The following is a 22,697-nucleotide window of genomic DNA, read 5'->3' as shown; positions in this document are numbered from 1 at the left end:
AATAAGTAATGGAAAGTGATTGGGAAAAAAAAAGTCTATTTTTGGGGAACAATCTGAAAACAACCGAATTGAAAAGTGTTTGGAAGGTGAACAACCCGTTTAAACTTGTGTTTTGAGGAAAATGGTAGAAATAAAAGATGGACAGCAATTGAAAAAATTAGTCGTCTATGGTGAACAATCTGAAAACGACTGAACTGAAAGAAGTGTTTGAAAGGTGAACAACCCCTTTAAACAGAAAACAACCAAAAATAAAAATGAAAGGAACTTGAAAAAAGTATTTCTGATAAGCAATCTGAAGAACTGAACAAAAATAAAGGTGAACAACCCCTTTATAATGGCTGTGTCATTTTACAAGCAGTATTTAACGAAGACCTATACACCACGTAATAATAGTGGAGTTAGCCACAGCAACAATAATGTTGGCTGGTCCCTACTGCCAGTTTGTGGGGTTTATCAAGTAGGCTTGGATTGTTTTCAATTTACTTCCTGTTTCAGTCAGCAGCAACACATCTCCTTATCTAGATTGTTATGATTTTAAATATATTTTGGGACTGCAAGCAAGTGTAATGCCTTCTGGGCATAGTGTTAACACATTAAACATAACTGCACCACTTTAAGCTGTAGAACTCACCCATCAGTTGCAGGTTTCTTTCGTAGGATGCTGGGCCGAGGAGAGGACCCCTGTGCAGGGGAACTGCCAATTCCGGGGCTCTGACTGTGGCTCTGCATAACTGTAGTGCCACCAGGTGTGGCATTGAAAGCACCGTTTATAGGATTTGCAACTATTGTTGCACCCTCTGCAAGTACAACTGTAGTGGAAAGAAGCAATCAGTTGGAATCTAAAAATATCAAACTCGAGCAGCAGTAATGTGCAGCACATATTTGCTGCTGGTTCATTTTCGATCTTCTCCTAAGGTATATGCAAAAAATGTCAGCACACAGTAGCACCCCTCTTAAGTGTTTATGAATCCAACAGCAGTGTCTAAAGTGTTCAGGAAAAGTCTTTATCCCCTTTTACTGGCTCTGCTGAAACACTGCTCAAGGGGTAGTTCACCATTAACTAAAATTTTTAGTATGCTATAGAATACGTTCATTTATAATACTTGCAAATGCTGCATGAAACCTGCCACAAGGCTTTATAGCATTATGGACATTCCCCTTTGCTTTAGTACTCCCAGTAACCCAGTGCATCCGTCAATAATACACCAAAGTACCCTTTGCTGGCGATGCTAAATGAAGATTAAGATTATTCTAGGAACCAATCAAAACACATCCTCAGCAAATCATTCCTGTGTTGTGTGGTCTCAATACAGGAGACAGCATGAATAATTACCTGAAGCCTTTGGTTCACTTGAAGCTTGCTGTGAGCTGACTGAAGATGTTTGAACTCCCTGGTTCGTTATTGAAGTTGCAGGGTGGATTGCCTGGGTGTTCATTTGAGTTGGCTGGATTCCCTGGGTACTTATAGGGGTTGCCTGAATGCCTTGTGCACTAAAAGGAGATTGTTGTATCCCCTGTGCACTAACTGGAGCTGGCTGGATACCCTGAATGTGGCGTGCATGTGATGTGTCCATGTTTATCAGCTGCATTTGGTTCAAATGGACAGTGGAAGCCACTGATTGGGCTGTGATGGCAGAGTTTGGAGCTTGAGCAGAAACTAAAAGTAATAAAAGTTTGATTATTTTGACTTTAGCACGTGTGTATTTTTCAGAACTCATTTCCAGTTACTTTCTGGAGTAAAGAAAAGCCCCACACCAAAAGGGGTGAAGGGAACAACATTGTCCCCTCTAATCTAATACTTATAACATCAAAACTCACTCCTGTGGTTTTCTACTTGTGAACAGGGTGGGGAATACCACAAACTCATCTCCAGTTTTAGATTACCCCCACTTTTTTTAATTACCCCTAAATGTTTTACTTGAGATACTGACCTGGGTATTGTCGAATGGTGGACACAGAGCTAGTAATAGGGGTATAAGTGTGTGCTGTCAAGGGATATGCAGATGGAGGATAGGTTGGTAGGAAGTACTGTAACTGCACTGGAACAGGCTGTCTGCAAAACACAAACAAACAGAAAGTTACTGATTAAAAGGAGTACCGTTTCCCCTTTGTGAATGGTCAGATATTATAGAAACTAAGGGGAGATAATGTTAACCTGTGCGATTTGGGGAAGGGATAGAAATGTTCCATGTATTAATATAAACCTATGCATTATTTTTCCGTTTTTTGTCTCAGAATCCTACTCAGGTTTATGCCTACTTGTATTCAATTTTAGCCGAATGATAAGCGGATCCCTAGAGGCGTGATTTTATAATCTTGTTTGTGTCTGTCATAATAACAGACATTCATTAAGCATCAACATATTCCATTGGACAATACTGATTGAAAAAGCTATGGGTGAAATACGCATTGGGGGTGGACTCGCAGCAATGTTAAGGTGAGGACTAAAGGATTGTGCAGTGCAAGGTGGTTGCCTCCATTGCCTTCATTTATTTTTGCTTATGCATGAAGGCAACTGGGGCATTGGGTATAAATTTGTATGGGAATCTTTTTTGAATCCCTAACATTACCCGAGTACTTAATTAAATGTGTTATTTTACCTTAAGTGAAACTAATGGATTGAAGCTACACCTAACACATTGCTGATATGTCAAGTTTTTTACCATGTATGTGTATTTTAAATTTGCATAAAGTGTGTTTTACCTAATATATTCCCAGTAGTGAGACCCCCTGTTTAATATATATATATATATATATATATATATATATATATATATATATATATAATCTATATCGCATGTTTGTAAGCAAGCATCCAGGGTAGTGTATAATATGTTTATCTTATAGCTCACCTGGGGTCCTCTCCCACAGTTAAGGAACCTTTGATTTAAATTAGTTTAGCTTTATACACATAGCAGGCCAGATTATATTAACATGACATCCAGCCAAAGGACATTGAGCCCTGAAGCATTAAAAAAAATTAAGTGGCTTCCCAGGGGAAGACCATGTCTAACAACAGTTCTGACAGCCTGGACCAGTTTCAAGAGTGTATACAAGCCCTCATGGAAGCTCACATTACCCATTTCCCTAATACTCACGACAGTCTGATACCAGTTCTCTAGTAAGGAATAAGCACTGCTTTTTGTTCCAGAGCATGCCTGTAGTCAAAACACTAGCTATGGTGATTTCTCTGCTCTAATGGACCTGATAAGCAGTTATAGGTAGTCTTCCATTCGTATTCAATTGCTCTCTATTTTCTCATGTGCATCTCTGCTCCTCTACTTCTGGCCAGCATGGATTTATTCCAGATGCACTTTTCACATTTAGGATTTTCACTAGTTACCTTTTCCAGGTTTCCACTTGTATATTCTATTCTATATATATTCTAGTAACCCATTCCATCCAATGGGAGTCTTTTGTTTGCCTGTCTTACTGTTGGTATGCAAAAGGGATTTGATATTTTCTTCTTTCCCTTTTTAGGTCCAAGCTGCTGAACAAAAAGCTGGAACATAATTTTTATTAGGCCATGTGTTCCCCTTAGCTATTTCAGGTGTGAAAGCTGCATCTCATCTCACTACTACTGTTTTACACCAGATGCAACACGATGCTCCATGAATGACATGGAAATCTCAACGGACTGAATGCGTGTTTGTTCCACCAGAAATCTGTGTCTGTAGAAAACTGCCGCTGACTTTGAGAGTTCTACGGTCGGTTTCCTTTTTGGTAAATTGCTTGTTTTGTTCAGAACAGGACAATGATCTAATGCACTAAAGAAGTTTCAATTTCAGGAAATCCTATATGAAAACTGCAGCATTCCCAGCTTGTGCCTTGATGAATTTACCTGTTTTCACTCCTAGCCTCCATTGTCATAGGATTCGGTGAAGCTCTGTGACCAGGAATAGGTATCAAGTTTCCTCTCTCTGTTCCATAATCTGACTGGATCCGGGGTGAGGTGTGAGTGATCTGCTGTGGAACTACTTTGGCTGGGGAAAAAATGCATACATTTTTCATTTCAGTGTGGGAGAAAACTAGACAAAACAAGTTATCCCAAAACTACATATATTAAAAAATAGTCTCTATTCAAAAATCATGTTAAAAAGATAGGTATACAGACCACATGGTATTCCGCCTTACGGGGTCATTGGTGTTTAAATTGACTTTTAGTATATCATAGAATGGCCAATTCTAAGCAACTTTTCAATTGGACTTTGTTTTATCTTTATGTTTTTTGCGTTAATTGACTTTTACTTATGACTTTGTCCAGCTTTCAAATGGGGGGTCACTGACCCCAACTAAAAAACAAATGCTCCGTAAGGCTACATATTTGTTGTTTTTGCAAATTTTTATTACTCATCTTTCTATTCAGGCCCTCTTTTATTCATATTTCAGTCTCTCATTCAATTCAATGCATAGTTGCTAGAGTAATTTCAACCCTAACAACCAGATTCCTTAAATTGCATACTGAAGCGCTGCTGAATAAAAAGCTAAATAACTCAAAAACCACAAATAATAAAAAATGAAAACGAATTGTCTGGGAATATAACGCTCTACATCATAATAAAAGTTAATTTAAAGGCGAATAACCCCTTTAATGAAACTTTTCCAGAAATTGAGTGAAGGGGTGGTCATAGACTTCCAATGAAGTAGACTTGATTTTTTTTTTTTTTTTGACGCAAAACGCCATACAAGTCTATGAGCGTCATTTCTGCGGCAAAACAAGGCAAAAAAAATGTGCCCATCCCTATTTGTGACTCCAAGGAGACAGATTACGGGAGTGTGTGTGTGTCAGGCAGGTTGAGCTCTGTCACAACTCATAATATATTGTATGACCTCAGCCCAAAACTGCTGAATTACTGTACACTCCCAGAATAAATGAAAAAAAGGTTCCTACCACAGTTCTGCACTTTGGGCAGGTATCAGGTGCTGTGGTATACAATTTAGCTAGCTTGTATGGGGTATAGTAGACTCTGTTAATAAACTTGATTTGTATAAACCAGTCCTTCATAGACAGTCACTTCAGGAACTTGTTTTAGAGCATCTCTCCACATATCCTCCAGTTCGGGGATGTCCCTTAACCATTTTTGCTTGGGCTTTTCCAAAGAATCAGGGCTTGCCTGCAGAAGTATTGTATAGCATAGTGAAAGTGGCTTTCGCAGACCTGGCTTGAGTAGGTAATTTTCTAAGCCCGTTTCTTTTAGGGATGCACCGAATCCACTTTTTGGGATTCATCCGAATACCTTATTCAGCCGAATACCTTACTTCCTTGTTGTAACAAAAAGTCATATGATTTCCCGTCCCAGACCTAATTTACATATGCAAATTAGGATTTGTTTCGGCCATTCACAAGGATGTGGCCTAATCCTGCTGAAAAAGGTTTAATCCTGGCGGAATCCCGAACCGAATCCTGGATTCGGTGCATCCCTAGTTTCTTTGGTCAATACTGGTCTAACAGAGAATTGTGATTGGAATGCGTGTTTAAAGGGATACTGTCATGGGGAAAAAAAAATTTTTTCAAAATGAATCAGTTAATATTGCTGCTCCAGCAGAATTCTGCACGGAAATCCATTTCTCAAAAGAGCAAACAGATTTTTTTATATTCAATTTTGAAATCTGACATGGGGCTAGACATATGGTCCATTACCCAGCTGCCCCAAGTCATGTGACTTGTGCTCTGATAAACTTCAATCACTCTTTACTGCTGTACTGCAAATTGGAGTGATACCACCCCCCTCCCTCCCCCCCCCCCCAGCAGCCAAAAAAAAGAACAATGGAAAGGTAACCAGATAGCAGCTCTCTAACACAGGCTAACAGCTGCCTGGTAGATCTAAGAACAACACTCAATAGTAAAAACCCATGTCTCACTGAGACACATTCAGTTACATTGAGAAGGAAAAACAGCAGCCTGCCAGAAAGCATTTCTCTCCTAAAGTGCAGGCACAAGTCACATGACCAGGGGCAGCTGGGAAATTGACAAAATGTCTAGCCCCATGTCAGATTTCAAAATTGAATATAAAAAAAATTGTTTGCTCTTTTGAGAAATGGATTTCAGTGCAGAATTCTGCTGGAGTAGCACTATTAACTGATGCATTTTGAAAAAAACATGTTTTCCCATGACAGTATCCCTTTAAGATGGAGGTATTACCAACTACCGTATATAATCGAGTATAAGCCGAGGTACCTAATTTTACCTACGAAAACTGGGAAAACTTATTGACTCTAGTATAAGCCTAGACACAACTACAGCCCTGTCTCCCAGCAGCGCACCTTCCGCCAAAGAGACTCCCCCAGCGATCGACCGGACTTCTTTGCAAAGTTGATGGTGACAGAGAATTAATTGTGCAGAGAGTGCTGTGTGTCATAAAACCATCACTGATCTTTCGTATAACCAACAGATGGCGCTGTGTGATATTGCCATCACTGTTAATCCTTTATTCAACCAACAGATGGCGCTGTGTGATATTGCAGTTACTGTTATTCTTTGATATAACCAACAGATGGCGCTGTGTGATATTGCAGTCAGTTATTTTTTGATACAACCAACAGATGGTGCTGTGTGATATTGCAGTCACTGTTATTCTTTGATACAACCAACAGATGGCGCTGTGCGATATTGCAGTCACTGTTATTCTTTGATACAACCAACAGATGGCGCTGTGTGATATTGCAGTCACTGTTATTCTTTGATACAACCAACAGATGGCGCTGTGCGATATTGCAGTCACTGTTATTCTTTGATATAACCAACAGATGGCGCTGTGTGATATTGCAGTTACTGTTATTCTTTGATATAACCAACAGATGGCGCTGTGTGATATTGCAGTCACTGTTATTCTTTGATACAACCAACAGATGGCGCTGTGTGATATTGCAGTCACTGTTATTCTTTGATATAACCAACAGAGGGCGCACTGTTATTCTTTCATAAAACCAACAGAGGGCATTGTGGGATATTGCAGTCTCTCCCCAAGTGAACTGTTGGTATAGGAATGATTAAAAGTGACTGCAATCTCAGCTACTGCCCGCTGACCCGAGTATAAGCCGAGGTAGACTTTTTCAGCACATTTTGGATGCTGAAAAACTCTGCTTATACTCGAGTATATACGGTATCTTTGATTCATCCTATTGTCAATCTGAATGTCATTTAACCAGCAACATTTCCTAGATTACATATTTTACAGATTGCCAATAAAAGGTTTAGGCTTCTGCCCGCACTTATCTCCAAATAATCTGTCGAGGTGCACAATTCTTGATAAGGGTCCCAGTGTGGACGGAGACGGACACAGGAGGTATTTAGTTTTTTATATATATTTTTAAGGCATATAATGCATTAGACATGGGGTGAAGTACACAAGCCAAGGCTGATCAAGAGGCTGCTGGAGGTCCCTGGCCCTCTGTACTGCCCCAAGTCCGGTGTTGTCTTAAACCACCACTAGATCTTTCATTCACTACGCTGAAGGGGTAAAAACACAAATGCATGCTGCAAAACACAGGCAATGAACAAATCATTTGACCCAATACGCGAGCTCCTTGATTCAAGCCTTGTACAAACTGAATCATAACGTAACAATTTTTAGAATGTTCCTATAGGAAAACAGGTTGTTTGTTTTGCCCAAATGCTTGACCAGATATAGCCCAGTTTGATCAAAAATTGGCAACATGGTTATTTTGGAGGCTTTATCTGTCAATGTCTCTTTCGCTTCAATAAGCTCTTCTAGAGAAGATCTTAAAAGTAATTTTATTAACTGGGACCAGATTCTCAGATTATAGAGATCCACGATCATAGAATTTACAACCTTCTCATTGCACAAGATTGCCAACAATGACTTTTGGGTGTATTCCAGTGGTTCTGTTTCCTTCTATTCTATATAAGAAGTCTTTGCAGTCACAGATCACTGTGGGACTCAGGCCTGTCACTGTGAAGCAGTAAAAACTGTTTTGACCTTTTATGACATCTTTTATATCAGCTATTCCAGTTGCCATTATGTTTTCTTGAGCATAACTTTTAAGTTGGTTTTCCTAATGCAACAGACAGGGCAATTTCTTTTATTCCCACAAAGCATGAAGAAGAAAAACTGAAACAGTCAACTTCTCTCTTCCGACAGGGAATAAGTTATAGATGATTATTCAGTTCTAGAAATCTTTGCCGCTTGGACCACTGATGTTTAAACAAGCAAACAGAATCCCTTTGGCCTTTCTAAAGTAAACACTAAAGGTTTTTCTCTAATGAGCTTCCTCTTGCTTGTATCCCAGATGTTGACTATGATATGATTGCAGCAAGCACCTTTTTCTATAAAATCACTATTTATTTACACACAAAAGAACATTAGCACTTACCCACAGGAATGTTGGAGGCAGTTACTGCTGTAGCATGTGATGAGTGAGTAGGCATGGTCATACTAACAATGGTGCTAGTAGGAACTTGTGTGTGGGGTGCAGAACCTGAAAATGCAATAGATACATATTTATACCATTAATTATACCATTTAAAATGTTATTTTTGAACCAATCATTTTTTTTTTTAGCTGGAATATCAGTGTTTAAGGAGTCATATCTACGGTCATTAAGTTTGATCTTGTGTTTGTAGTAAGAGCCAGCACTGCACATTCAAATGTTTTTAGATAACATTGAGTAGGAAAAACAATAGTTTATTTCCCAAGTCATTTCATCGATTTTTTTTTTTTTTTTTTTTTTAATGTTAATGGTTTTCAAAATATTATCCTTCCTATGCTGCATCATTCTGGCTGGTAATTTACAAGTGTAATGTAACCAAACCAAAATTGTAATGTAATGTAAACCCTGTAAAATTTATGTAAAAAAAATACATAATTTTTCCCCTTAAACGGGTGGGTGTCACGGACCCCAGCAGCCAAAAAATAATTGCCCTTTCAGGCAACAATTTTAATAATTTATTACTTTTCTTTCTAATCAGGTACTTTCCTATTAACCAGAATGTAAACAAAGCTTAACACTGGAAACTTTATTACTTTGATACTGGAAACATTATCTGGTTTATTTTCTCACAAGGAAACATTTCATTGTAACATTAGCAAACTTAGTAAAAACATGGAGGTCTCTTTGCAGTTAGTAATAATTTAAATGTATCAAGCCACTGCTGCTGCTGTATATCAGATACTGTTGCTTTTGAAATTTGTTACAGTTTCCTCTCCCAGGTAGTAGAGGCTTAACAAGCTGTCCTGTAAATTAAATCCAGGGCCCTCTGTCTCTATCTCACTGTGCTGAGCAGACCTGTTGATGTTGCAAAGTTGAGGATACAGACATCCTCAGTCTATCTTGGTTCTGATGTGCCAGCTTTCATGCAAGAATAATTCACAGAAGTACTGCAGCACTATTGAAGGGAAGTCTAATTCTACCACTTGTGCCAGCTGTTCTGCAAGCCACCAAGACTCTTCCCTTTCTCACCAGTAAGCTGCTTGCTCCCCAGTGATTTTCCAGCAGATCCTCCAAACTCTGTCTTGTGATGGCAGCAACAGATAACTCTTTCTCCTTCTCACTTCAGATGGTTTTACTGGTTCTAACTAACTCTCTCCCTTCTTCCCATGCTCCTCTACTAGAATCAACAAGCTCCTCCACCAGCCTCAGCCTGACAAATCCAACAAGCCAAAAACTCACATAACCGATTTAAACTTATGGAGGAATCTGGAGACAAGCTCCAGAATGTACTAAAAGATACCTACACTTCTTAGTAATTACAGTCCACACTCAGCAACACATCCACATCAAATCTCTCCATTTGAGTGTACCCTTACAAGTTGCTCATTCCTTGGTTGCTATGGTAATTTGGACCGTAGAAACCAGATAGTTGCTAAAATTCCATACTAGAAAGCGAAATTCAAATCCCACAAATAAGATAAAAGCGCACAAATGATAAAGAATAGAAGACCAATTACACATTATTTCAGAATATCATTCTCTACATCATACAGAAAGACAACTCAAACATGAACAACCCATACATATTATTTCATGATATCATTCTCTACATCATACCAAAAGTGTGAACACCCATTAAAAGTATGTGTTCCATGGAACAAACGTGATCCACTGCCTTCTCCAGTCTTCAAAATACACTGACAGTCAGGGCATCTGCATGTCAATGCACACAAGGTGTTGTGTATTAGGGTGCAAAAATGAACACTTTTGAGTTTCTATAGTCAAAAAGACAATATTATATTATCTTATTATATATCTCTGTTTTTGCCATACTGACCTGAAGTTGTTACTGAAGGAAGAGTGTTTGTTGCTAGAATTGGAGCCACTGTTGCTGCTGCCACTGGATTACCAGTACCAAACAGAGTCTTCTACAGAAAAAAAAAAATTAATAAGATTAAGAACAGTATAACAGAGAAACACAACAAAATTATTTACAGTTATCCAAAGCGATTATAAGGTATAAACCTACTGTTTAAAATTTAACGTTAAAGTCTAATGTTCTAAACTGTTACAATTTGCTAAATTTAATTGATACAATTGCTACATTTCTCAGCAGTATCTGTGTAATATTGGCAACTACTGCATCAATCATAACAGCTGCTTTTAATGAAGCTCAAGGTTAATAAATAGATCAACTAAATGTATCCATTTATTACAGTCGGTAACCGCCCCCGCCGAGCAGCTTTAGAAGGTGAAAACTAAAAGTTTGAACTTCAATATAAGAAAAAAAGTGATTGGAAAAATTCTTTATTTCTGGTGAACAATCTGAAACCAACAGAACTGAAAAAAAAAAAAGGTTCGAAGTTGAATAACCCATGTAACCATTATTTTGTATATCAACGAAAAAAGGTATTTTTTTCTCAAGGTTAGGCTGCATGATATTGGAGGAATAAAACTTAAAACCAACTGCATTAATGCGCAAACTGGATACCTCATATAATGGATAAAACTTAACTTTCACACATTCTAAAGCATGTTAACCATAATTTGTACAGTTTGTATAAAATAAAAGGAAATACCTGCGTCATTGCATGTAACTGTGGCTTCTGAACACCTAAAGCAGGGTGTGTTGGCAGTGTAATGCGCGTAGTTGCTGCATCACGAGCCTGAGCTGATCTCTGGATACTGATTGCAGAGGGAGGTGGGTGTTGCTGGATGGACAGAGTTGGTCTGTTTTATATGGAGAAGAAAGTATTAAATTTTAGAAAAAATTAAAAGCACCAGACATTAACAGCGCCATGGACCCAAGTATTAAAATACAAAGGATCCCAAAAGTTAGCTTCCCATGCAGCAAATAAGCAAACATTTAGGGGGAAGGCATATTTAATTTTCTATTATATATTGATATCTTAACCTATAGGAGATTTTAACTAAACACTGCTGGAATCGATATTCTGGTAACTACAAGTGGGTGATAGGTCATAAAATATTTACTTCCCAATGTAACTTTAGGGGCCCTGACCAAATGTTGTAATACAAGGAAGGGGGTCCGAGTAAATAAAGTGTTAAAACAAACAAATTGCAACTTTTCATTCAGTTAAAGGGGTTGTTCACCTTCAAACAACTAGTTGTTTTCAGATAGAAATAATGACATTTTTCTAATGACTTTTTATTTTCTATGTGTGACTGTTTTGCTTATATTGAAGTATAAAGAGTCATTTTTCAGCTTCTAAAGCCGCTCTTGGAGGGGGTCGCCAACCCTGTAAATGTAAACTATTCTAAATTGATACATTTCTTATCTTTGTCCTTGCTGAGCAGAATCTCTGGGTTTAATCACAGGCACCTGTTAGAATTGATACAATAGTTACTAATACTCCAGAGATGCTGCTGATAAATGTATCAACTAAATATTGCAAAATTGTAACAGTCTGCACCTGAATTACTGAGCTGTCAGACTCACACTAGAGAAAGGGACATTCAACTTTAAACTTAGATTTTGGAAAAACTGTAAAAAATAAATAATGGAAAATAATTAAAAAAAAAAAAAAAAAAAAAGTTTATTTCTGGTTAACTATCTGAAAACAACTGAACTGAAAAAAGTGTTTGGAAGGTGAACAACCCCTTTAAGCCATAACTAAGTATTCAGGTGAATTTCAGTCTTGCAAGTTGGGGACATAAAGGTTAGCTCACCTTAACACTGGCTCAGCAGCATGGGCTGGTGTAGTTGTAATGACTGGTGACTGTGCTCGAGTAGCAGATACTGTGGCTACCACAGCAGGAGTAAGCGATGTTGTTGTCACTGGAGGACGAGACTGAAAAAGATTTATAACATATATGTATATCAATATAGCAGTAAAGGTCTGAAGAACACTAGAGAGTGGGCTTAAAGCAAGATAATATACTTGATGAAAGTTTGTCTTTTTATTGGTGCTTCCAATTGTAATCAATTGGATGCCACACTCAGAAATCCTCTGTGGATCATAGCTTTAAAGGAGAAGAAAAGCAATGGATGCATTTTATTGCCAACAGATTAGCTGCAAAAGTGCAAGCTGGAATGCTATATTTATTTTGTAGAATGTTCTACTATACCTGAGTAAACAGCTTTAGATGCTCTCTCTGTTTGGGATAGCAGCTGCAGTATTAGCTTGGTGTGACATCACTTCCTGCTCACTTATAGCTCTGGGCTCAGATTACAGCAGAGAAGGGGGGGAGAAGAGCAAACTGAGCCTGCTCACGCCCGGGGCAAGGAGGTTTAAGCTGAAGGCAGGAAGTCTGATACAGAAGCCCATGTGTACGCAATAGAAGGAAAAAATACTATGTTTCTTTTGACAGAGGACTCAGAGCAGCATTACTTTGAGGGTTTACTGGTATATTTAGGTGGACCTTTCTGATAAGGCTTACTTAGTTTTAACCTTTCCTTCTCCTTTAAGCAGTGGTCACCATAGAACTATTATGTCACATGGAATCTAATTAAAATGAGGAAAAATGCTTTGTTCGAAAGTCAGATAGATAGTGGGCCCATTGTCCTTGCAGGCCCTTGGTGAATACCCTTTTGCCCATTTAGTGAAGTGAATCTGAATGCATGAAATAAATGTGTAGAAAGAAGGTATTAAAGGCTTGTTTTAGGACCCGCAACCTGATGGACAGAGCATTATCTACTGCTGTGAAAAGTGAACTGTAGATTTGTGTTATTAACAGTTAGTAAGTAAAATAGTGGGGTTAAAAAAAATCCAATAATTTTGTTACTGAAGTGAGGAGTTGGGAATCTACTGAATTCTCATGTCAACCAAAAGTCCTTTCCATATAAATAAATGATTACTGGCAATACAGATATTTAAGCATTAATGTTTAGAAAAATAATAAGGAAATATAACATATACAGTGTCAAAGTACATACCTGGATAGGTGGGTGGATAATATGTTGAGTGGCTGACTGGGCAGCAGCTGCACTAGGTATCTGGGCTGAAGCTGGTCTTAACATAGTAGTCACTTTAGAGCTTGACATGACAGCTGCTGCAGCAGCACCTAAGAACCAGAAAACAAAATGTGAATAAGGAATAAGAAAAAAAAGGGAGGCAAATGCACAACAGTCACAAAGCACTGTGTAGTTAAAGTTTGTTTACCTCTAGGAAGATGAGATGCTCCAATATGCAATGGAGGTCCTGGGGCACTGCTACGGATAATTGACATGTGAACATTTGTGGCAGCCATGATATGGTGGAGACTGTTGGGATGTCCCTGTATGAAAATAAAAAACATTTTGACTACTCTTAAGTGAACATTCCCAGCAGAATTAATACTGCCATTTAATTTAAACCTAAAAGCCTTTATAGAAAAAATGAAGCAACAAGGGTGGAGAGTGTAACAAACTTAAGAGAGCATACGATAATGCAACAAAATATTTGCAAGGTGGCCTGTAGAAAGAAACAGCCCAGCTTAATAGGAGTGTACTGTTTATAATCTGAACATACAGTACAGTAATTTCTGCAGAACTGACCTGCTGGCCACTTATTGTGGCCACAGGGATAGCAGAGGTCTGTGGAAGGCCACTCTCCATGGTGACAGTCCCTTGGCCAGAGACCTTTGGTACAGCAGTCATGGCAGAGGGAGGTGCTGGAGCAATAGGGCGGCTAGGCATAGTGGACTTTGAAGTCTGCTGCGGGAAAACATCAACAGTAAACTTCTGTCAAGACAAAATAACTGTGTAAATCCCATTATTTTGACAAATTAGATATAAGAATATGCAGTACTTGATACAGTGTTTGTGGAAACGTTTTTTTCAAAGCAAATGCCACAAAACAATCTACTCCCCTGCTCTGACTAATTACTTTGCTTTGCTATACTATTCAAATTAAAACATGATCGCTGAAATATACAAATATTAAGCTTTAAAACAAAGGTATACTCTTGTGTCAGCTTAAAGCAGACCCTGAACTTGTATCTGAAGTACATTTACAGCTCCAAGAGCCTTCTGAAATGCCATAACAAGTCCACATTTGAGAAGAAAGGGTGCCATTACATCAGTATAGAGACTGCTAGAGGGAGAGAGCGTGTTAATAAAATATCAAATACATTTAAATCTATACTGATAAGTCTGTAAAAATAGAAATATATAAAGGAAACTAATGCAATGTGGGCTATAAACCACATGCTTGAAGCAGAAATATCCATTTTTAGCTTGTATCATTTAGTTTACAAACCAGAATGCGGTCTATAATATCATTTTCACTTATGCTTTGTGGAAAAAAAAATTGAATAACAAAAATAAGCTTTAACTAAATATGAAACAGTTTCTAAGCCTTAAGCCACCCAGTAACAAAGTCTACTGGCGAAAAAAAACTCAAAACCCAAAGTTGTCTTCTTACCTTTAGGATATTCTCAGAGAATGACAGTGGAACAGCTGAGGTTAGGTGAGCAGGTTGCGCAGTCATAGTGAGGGAAGGGGCAGGCTGCAGTGGGTGGTGTGAAGTCAACATCTGAACTTGGGGGTACGGCCTGACAACCACTGGTTCCTGCTTATCATCGCGCGATGGTAGAACTGTGCCGGCACCAAGTAGATCACGGGATTGGACATCCATGTCTCGCGCTACTTCATCACCTACAAAAGGAAATGCAGTAAAAGATTTCATAAAACTTTTTTTATGCTTTCTTAAAGGGATTCATGATTTTTAAGGTGTCATTTTTATTTCTAAATTACACTGCAAATAATTCACTCTTCAATAAAAAATGTCACTGAACCAGCAACTGTATTTTTAAGTTGTAATATTGGTGTGTAGGCAGCCATCTCAGGTCATTTTGCCTGGTCATGTGATTTCAGAAAGAGCCAGCACTTTAGCAGGCTGTTGTTTCTCCTACTCAATGTAACTGAATGTGTCGCAGTGGGACCTGGATTTTACTATGGAGTGCTGTTCTTAGATCCACCAGGCAGCTGTTATTTTGTGTTAGAGAGCTGCTATCTGGTTACCTTCCCATTGTTTGGCTGATGGGCTGATATCACTCCAACTTGCAGTACAGGAGGTAAAGGATAATTCAACCGTTAACTAAAAAAATAAATAAATAAATTTAAAAAAAACCAACAACCTACTCCCCTAGCCTACATAGACCCCCTCCCTCCAGCCTAGCTGCTACCCCGAGCAAATGCCCCTAATTTTTTACTTACCCCTCGGTGCAATTTCCATCCATTTCGGCGCATGCGCAGTTGTCAAAACCCAGGAAATTGCTCCAACTGCAAATGCGCCACTTCACCGGTCTCAGTCAGAGTACTGAAGACCTGGAAGATGGCTGCTGTGAACTGCGATCTCTGAATCAGCACCGAGGGGTGAGTAAAAAGTTAGGGGCATTTCCCCAGGGTGGCAGCTAGGCTGGGGGGGGGAAGGAAGGGGGTCTACGTAGGGTAGGGTGTAGGGTTTTTTTTAGTTAACGGTTGAATTCTCCTTTAAGAGTGACTGCAGTTTATCAGAGCACAAGTCATATGACTGGGGCATCTGGGAAATTGACAATAAGGGGCATAATGATCAAGGATCGAATTTTGAATTGAAAAAAAAACTTCGAAATTCTAATTCAAAAAGACCAACCGAAAAATAAGTCGAAGTTTTTTTTGGTCGAATAGGTCCTTATTCGGACAAATTTGAATCGTACGAACCAAAGGAATAGTGCAATCAATCGAATTAGATTTAAAGTTTTTCCTAAAAAAACTTACATTTTTCAAAGTCCACCAATTGACTCCAAATAGGTTCTAGGAGGTCCCCCATAGGCTAAAACAGCAAAAAGGCAGGTTGTAGATGGCGAATGGTCGAAGTCAATTTTTTAAAGAGACAGTAAATGATAAATTTCGATATTCAAATTCGAATCGTATTTGGACTATTCCCTAGTCAAAGTAAACAAAATATAGCTCGGAATTCGAATTTTTTTCAATCGAAAATTCACCTTGACCTTTGATAAATCTGCCCCTAAGTCTATCCCCATATCAGATTTCAAAATTAAATTTTAAGAAATGGATTTTTAGTGCAGAATTCTGTTGGAGCAGCACTATTAACAGACATATTTTGAAAAAAAAATTCCCATGATAGTATCCCTTTAACTCAGTGGCTTCAGTGGCTCGCTGAACAAATTCTTGGCTATTACGCTCTGTCCCATTTTTTTGAAACTAAAGCCAGCACTTTGTCTGCTTCAATCATCTGCCCAAATTAGTAAACCACTGCACTATTTGTTGAGCCCCAACTATAAAATAAATAAAAACTCATCATAGCAGATATCATGAAACTTTGATATTATAGTGCTTTGTAACGAGTTTTCAAAGCGATCTCAGAGGTTTAAACTGTCAGTTTTAGCTGTAAGGAATGTAATCAGGAAATGGAAGGCCACAGGCACAGTTGCTGTAAAACCCAGGTCTGGCAGGCCAAGAAAAATACAGGAGGATTGTGAGAATGGTTACAGACAACCCAAAGATCCCCTCTAAAGACCTACAAGGACATCTTGCTGCAGATGGTGTATCTGTAAATCAAAAATTTAGTTATTTGGTCATAACAAAAAGCACTTTGCATGGCGGAAAAAGAACACCGCATTCCAAGAAATACACCTGCTACCTACTGTCAAATTTGGTGGAGGTTCCATCATGCTGTGGGGCTGTGGGGCTAGTTCAGGGACTGGGGCCCTTGTTAAAGTCGAGGGTCAGATGAATTCAACCCAATATCAACAAATTCTTCAGGATAATGTTCAAGCATCAGTCACATAGTTGAAGTTACGCAGGGGTTGGATATTCCAACAAGACAATGACCCTAAACACACTTGGAAATTTACAAAGGCATTTATGCAAAGAGAGAAGTAAAATATTCTGGAATGGCCTACTTGAATATCATCGAAAATCTATGGGATGATTTGAAGCAGGCTGTCCATGCTCTGCAGCCATCAGATTTAACTGAACTGGAGAGATTTTGTATGGACGAATGGTCAAAAATACCGCCATCCAGAATCCAGACACTCATCAAAGGCTATAGGAGGCGTCTAGAGGCTGTTACATTTGCCAAAGGAGGCTCGACTTAGTATTGATGTAATATCTCTGTTGGGCTGCCCAAATTTATGCACCTGTCTAATTTTGTTATGATGCATATTTTCTGATAATCCAATAAACTTTATGTCACTGCTGAAATACTACTGTTTCCATAAGGCATATTATATATTAAAAGGAAATTGCTACTTTGAAAGCTCAGCCAATGATAAACAAAACTCCAAAGAATTAAAAGGGGCTCCCAAACTTTTTCATATGATTGTAGGTTGCATGCAATGATGGTGTATGATCAGGTACAGATCCAGAGCTATATCTAGTACCATATAAACTTTGCTTTTTTTAATGTCAACTTACAATATTTAGCTATTCAAATCTATTACTTAAAGGGATACCGTCATGGGGAAAATGTTTTGTTTTTTTCAAAATGCATCAGTTAATAGAGCTGTTCCAACAGAATTCTCCGCTGAAATCCATTTCTCAAAAGAGCAAACAGATTTTCTTATATTTCATTTTGAAATCTGACATGGGGCTAGACCAGGGGTGTCCAAACTACGGCCCGCAGGCCAACTGCGGCCCGCGACTCATTTTTAATTGGCCCGCAGGCAGCAGCATTTCACACCACCCCCCTCCCCAGTCGGTGCAGTGGAAGTGGCCAGCGGTGAACAGGAAGTCTGCTGCAGTGCCAGAGAGGGAGCCGGAAGAGGAGCAGAACGTCGCAGCAGCACGTCACACGCGCACCTGCTGCACTTGAGAAAACTGCTGCCGACTGGGATTCTACCTCTCCTTACATGCCACAGCACAGGCACACCAACCCGCCTCCCCATTCCCACTGCAGCAGCCAGCAGCCTCCGTCAGTTTTTAAAGCTCTGTTCTCTCTCCGTTACATAAACACTAAACTTCTGTCACTCCCCCTCCCTCTCAGAAACTAAAGGTGGACTGGACTCCTTGACTGTGACTAACTTCCCTGCAGCTGCTGCACATTCATTTCTATGTGATCACTGAGACACGTGAGAAGTGAATGTGCTGCTGCAGCTTGATCCTGCTTATCTAACAAGTGTCTCAGTGATCACATAGAAATGAATGTGCAGCAGCTGCAGGGAAGACAGTCAAGGAGTCCAGTCCACCTTTAGTTTCTGAGAGGGAGGGGGGAGCTGGCAGCTCCAGAAGGAGAGGAGCTTGTGAGTAACGGAGACCGGAGTTGTAAAACTATCGAGGAGGGGGGGGGGGGAGGTTTGAGTCAGGGGATAGAAAGGGTTTTTTAGTAGTGTAGCTTTTTTTTCATGCCTGGTTTCTGAGAGGGAGGGGGAGTTACAGAAGGTGAGTGTGTAACGGAGAGAGAATGAACAGTTGAATAAAAAATTACAAGATTACAGAGGCTGGATTCGGGGGTGGGTGGGGGCTGGCTATCAGGCCTGGACTGGGAGTCAAAATAGGCCCTGCCATTCCAAGTACACAGAGGCCCAAACAGCCCCCTACCAGCCCACTCTATGGTAACTTTCAATGGAACCATACAGCAGCCCCTCTGGCATTTGCAGAACCCATAGATTGCCAGCCCGGGCCTGCTGGCTATGGGGAAAGAAGGAGATCAGTGCAGTAGGGCACTAACATTTCATAGTAGCTTCACATTTAATTTTGCCTGGATCCAGCAGCCCAGCAGCTTCATGAAAATAAACTTAATGGTTCGAGTCAAAGAATGTCAGGCTAAAATGGTCGGCCCCCGCACATTTTCACCCCATCAAATCTGGCCCTCGTTGTTAAAAGTTTGGACACCCCTGGGCTAGACAGTCAGTTTCCCTGCTGCCCCAGTCATGTGACTTGTGCTCTGATAAACTTCAGTGACTCTTTACTGCTGTACTGCAAGTTGGAGTGATATCACCCTCTTCCCTCCCCCCACCAACAGCCTAACAACAGAACAATGGGAAGGTAACCAGTTAGTATCTCGCTAACACAAGAGAACAGCTGCCTGGTAGATCTAAGAAAAGCACTCAATAGCAAAAACCAGGTCCCACTGCGACACATTCAGTTACATTGAGTAGGAGAAACAACAGCCTGCCAGAAAGCAGTTCCATCCTAAACTGCTGGCTCTTTCTGAAAGCACATGACCAGTCAAAATGACCTGAGATGGCGCCTACACACCAATATTACAACTAGAAAAAAAAAAAATACACTTGCTGGTTCAGGAATGAAATTTGATACGATAGTGTAAATTTAGAAATAAAAACTACATCATAAAAGTCATGAAACAATCCCTTTAAAGTACAGCCAAGAAACAAAGTTTTTTTCAAAAAAATGCTTTGGCATTACCTTGCCCTTGGACATTCTGCCCGACAGATGCTCCACTGTTTGAAATTTGGGGAGAAGGCATGGATGCTGCCTGGCGGGGAAATTGTTGAGAATTCATATCCACCTGACAGAGAAGGAATATTAATGTATGGACAGTTAAAATACTATAAATAGGATAGAGACAACTTAATTTCAAGGAAGCTTTTGGATATGATATGAAGGCTTGCCCTAGATTAAAGGAGAACTAAAGCTTAATTAAAGAAGTAGCTAGAAATGTTGTAGATTACGTTTTGTGCTTCTGTACCAGCTGAAGGCAACCACAGCCCTTTAGCAGTAAAGACCTGTGTCTCCAAAGATGCCCCAGTAGCTCCCCATCTTCTTTTCTGCTGATTCACTGCACATGCTCTGTGCTGCTGTCACTTACTGAGCTTAGGGACCCACTCACAAGATACAGTACACATAGAATAGAAATGTCACAACATAAGACTAATTAGTAATTAATACAGAAAATTACTACACGACATCACAGAAACCAGTGCAATTAGCATCAGAATTTAATAATCTGCCCTGTCGCATCAGTTTATATTACAGACCAACCTCATTTTCTGCTGGATAATTAGTGACGAGCCCTAAGCTTAGCTTCTCAACAGCTGCTCAGAGCCCACGGAGCATGTGAGTGTCGCAGACACTTTCCAAGATGGTGACCCCCTGTGACAAGTTTGAAGTCCTGGATCATTGCTGCTATTGAGAAGCTGAAACTTTAGGCTGCTGCAATAAGGTCATGATATAACATATGGCATTTTAACTCATATTCATTTTTAGGGTTAAATTCTCCTTTAAAAGGGTGCAGGTCGAATCTACTTCAATCCATATCAATAAGAGAGCTGCAAATAGCCAGAATTTTTGGCTGCAGCCCAACTAGATTATGCCACTTGCAGATATGAGTTTCCATCTTCCCACAAACGTTCTGTCAAAAGGGAAATCATATGTTGGGAGATGGAGATGCCCCATTAGAAGGTCAGCAATGACTTTGATCAGTTGTAGTTGTGAAGGAGATGGAGGGCTGCAGGCTGGACACCAGCTCTGTACCTGCAGGATAACATTAGCCAGAGAGCCACATGTACGCAATGATGTGTAGTTCCGTATGAAGCTTCCATCACATACATAGTTAAAATGAAATCCCAATGCAGTATCCCCTCCCCCTCGCCTCACGGGGGTCGCACAGACAGGACTCTGCAACGTTACTAGAGCCAAAGTCGAATCCATTTATGAACAAAGTTCAGGTCTTTACAACAAGCGGCTTTCCTGCTGTGGTTACACTCTAATTCCTAGGAACTCCTGAAAGCCGTCACAAGCTGTCGACTTCCGATGGGAAGTGTAGCGCATCCGTACCAGGAGAGATGCCGGATTATACCCGCGAGCGTTGTGTTGCTAAGCACAATATATACCACATTCGAGTGTCTTTAAACTTCTATACTTACTTTCCCCCCCGGACACCTTTAATGTCCAATATTGGCAATCCAGACTGTGGCTCCGTTGTCTAGCGTCGCATTTCGCCTTCCGGTTCCGGTCTCTAGTTCGTTTTCACCTCAGTCTGACTAAACCGCGCTCAGCCACCGATCACGTGATCCGCGTCTAGCCCCGCCTAAAGGTCAGCTGAAAGGAGTCACGTGGGCTGCAGCGACTGCGGTGAATAGCTTTTCTTAGATATTTGTTTACAAACACAGAGACATGACCTGACAGGGAATAAAAGGCGTAGCGATTTTCCACAAGTGTATTTTACGTCCATTTCATTATAGCTTTACTATTATAAAAGCACTTTAGCAGCTTATCTTTCACTATCTTCCCGGAGGTTTATGGTAAAAAAGACTTAAAGGGATCCTGTCATCGGTAAACATGTTTTTTTCAAAACGCATCAGTTAATAGTGCTACTCCAGCAGAATTCTACACTGAAATCCATTTCTCAAAAGGGCAAACAGATTTTTTTATATTCAATTTTTGAAAGCATTTCTCTCCTAAAGGGCAGGTACAAGTCACATGACTTGGGGCAGCTGGGAAATTGACAATATGCCTAACCCCGTGTCATATTTCAAATTTGAAAAAAAAATTTTTTCCCATGACAGTATCCCTTTAGGACTCTCATGGATTATTTTATGGAGAATTTAGGGAATGCAAGTCGCTGCAGATGATGTATCACTAGCCAGCCTCATGCAATTCTATGAAAATGTTACATTCACACATAAGAAACTATGCAAATACAGTAATGTATTTAAGGCTTGATAAAGAAACTGAGAAAATAAGAAACCACCTCCAGGATTGTCCTTTTCTGTGTGAATATGAAACATGAAGAAGAGGAAACCAGGAGTCCTGAGAGGGCCTTGTGCAAGATACACTACAGGTCTTCATACTGATGAAAGAATAAAGAAGCAGGCAATTCTGCAATCCATGGGGCCCAAGCTTCCTTACTGAAGTGTGGGTTTAAGTGCAGCTGCTGTGGATTTGCCACCCCCTAGGGAAGGCTCTGGCAACTAGTTGAGATGAAGCTGCCTAGACATACCCAGTACATAACACCACTAAAATGATAAAGACAAACTTTATATGCGCCTAGTTTAACATGAGGGTAAGCGCCAATTGTCAGTTATTGTTCAGCGAAATAAAATGATTATAGAATAAAGGTAGCGGCTAGTTCCTATCCTAGGAAAGGACCTGACGTCACGGTCATGTGATCCTACCATGTGACCGCTTCACTGCGGCTTACCTATTCGTGAGCGGCAAATTCAAACATGGGAAAGTAGTAATGGGTTCTAGTGGGTGGCTGCTGACTCTTGAGAGGACCTGCAACTTAATCCCCGGGTTTGCCAATTTGTATTGTAGGTTTAGTACAGGTTGTAACCTCTACCTTAGGTTTTGGGGCAACTGGATGATTGAAGGGATTGAAGGGATCACTGCCTCTGAATATCTGTGGGGTGAGGGGGGATCACAATTAATTAATGTCAGGTAGACTGTATTCAATATT

At 39.8% G+C, this 22,697-nt stretch overlaps 1 protein-coding gene across 10 annotated transcripts in view; it reads right to left on the bottom strand.

Moving 5' to 3' along the window:
• The window catches only part of sap130.S (Sin3A associated protein 130kDa S homeolog), a 31,294-nt gene extending 9,970 nt beyond the window's left edge, over positions 1-21,324 (bottom strand). For 2 of the 10 annotated variants that reach the window (XM_018264455.2, XM_018264460.2), the window contains exons 1-14: positions 20,771-21,092; positions 19,703-19,805; positions 14,757-14,989; positions 13,889-14,074; positions 13,515-13,629; positions 13,289-13,416; positions 12,082-12,203; positions 10,971-11,121; positions 10,229-10,319; positions 8,335-8,439; positions 3,842-3,983; positions 1,932-2,053; positions 1,334-1,657; positions 632-809 (exon numbers count right to left, since the gene is read on the bottom strand). In XM_018264455.2, coding sequence (XP_018119944.1) covers positions 632-809; positions 1,334-1,657; positions 1,932-2,053; positions 3,842-3,983; positions 8,335-8,439; positions 10,229-10,319; positions 10,971-11,121; positions 12,082-12,203; positions 13,289-13,416; positions 13,515-13,629; positions 13,889-14,074; positions 14,757-14,989; positions 19,703-19,805; positions 20,771-20,947 — 2,177 coding nt within the window. In that variant the 5' untranslated portion in view covers positions 20,948-21,092. 10 annotated transcript variants of the gene reach the window in all.
• Positions 21,325-22,697: the final 1,373 nt, after the last annotated feature.

This window comes from Xenopus laevis, chromosome 5S (assembly GCF_017654675.1).
Source record: "Xenopus laevis strain J_2021 chromosome 5S, Xenopus_laevis_v10.1, whole genome shotgun sequence".
NCBI lineage: Eukaryota > Metazoa > Chordata > Amphibia > Anura > Pipidae > Xenopus > Xenopus laevis.
This window is presented reverse-complemented; position numbering and strand designations above follow the sequence as displayed.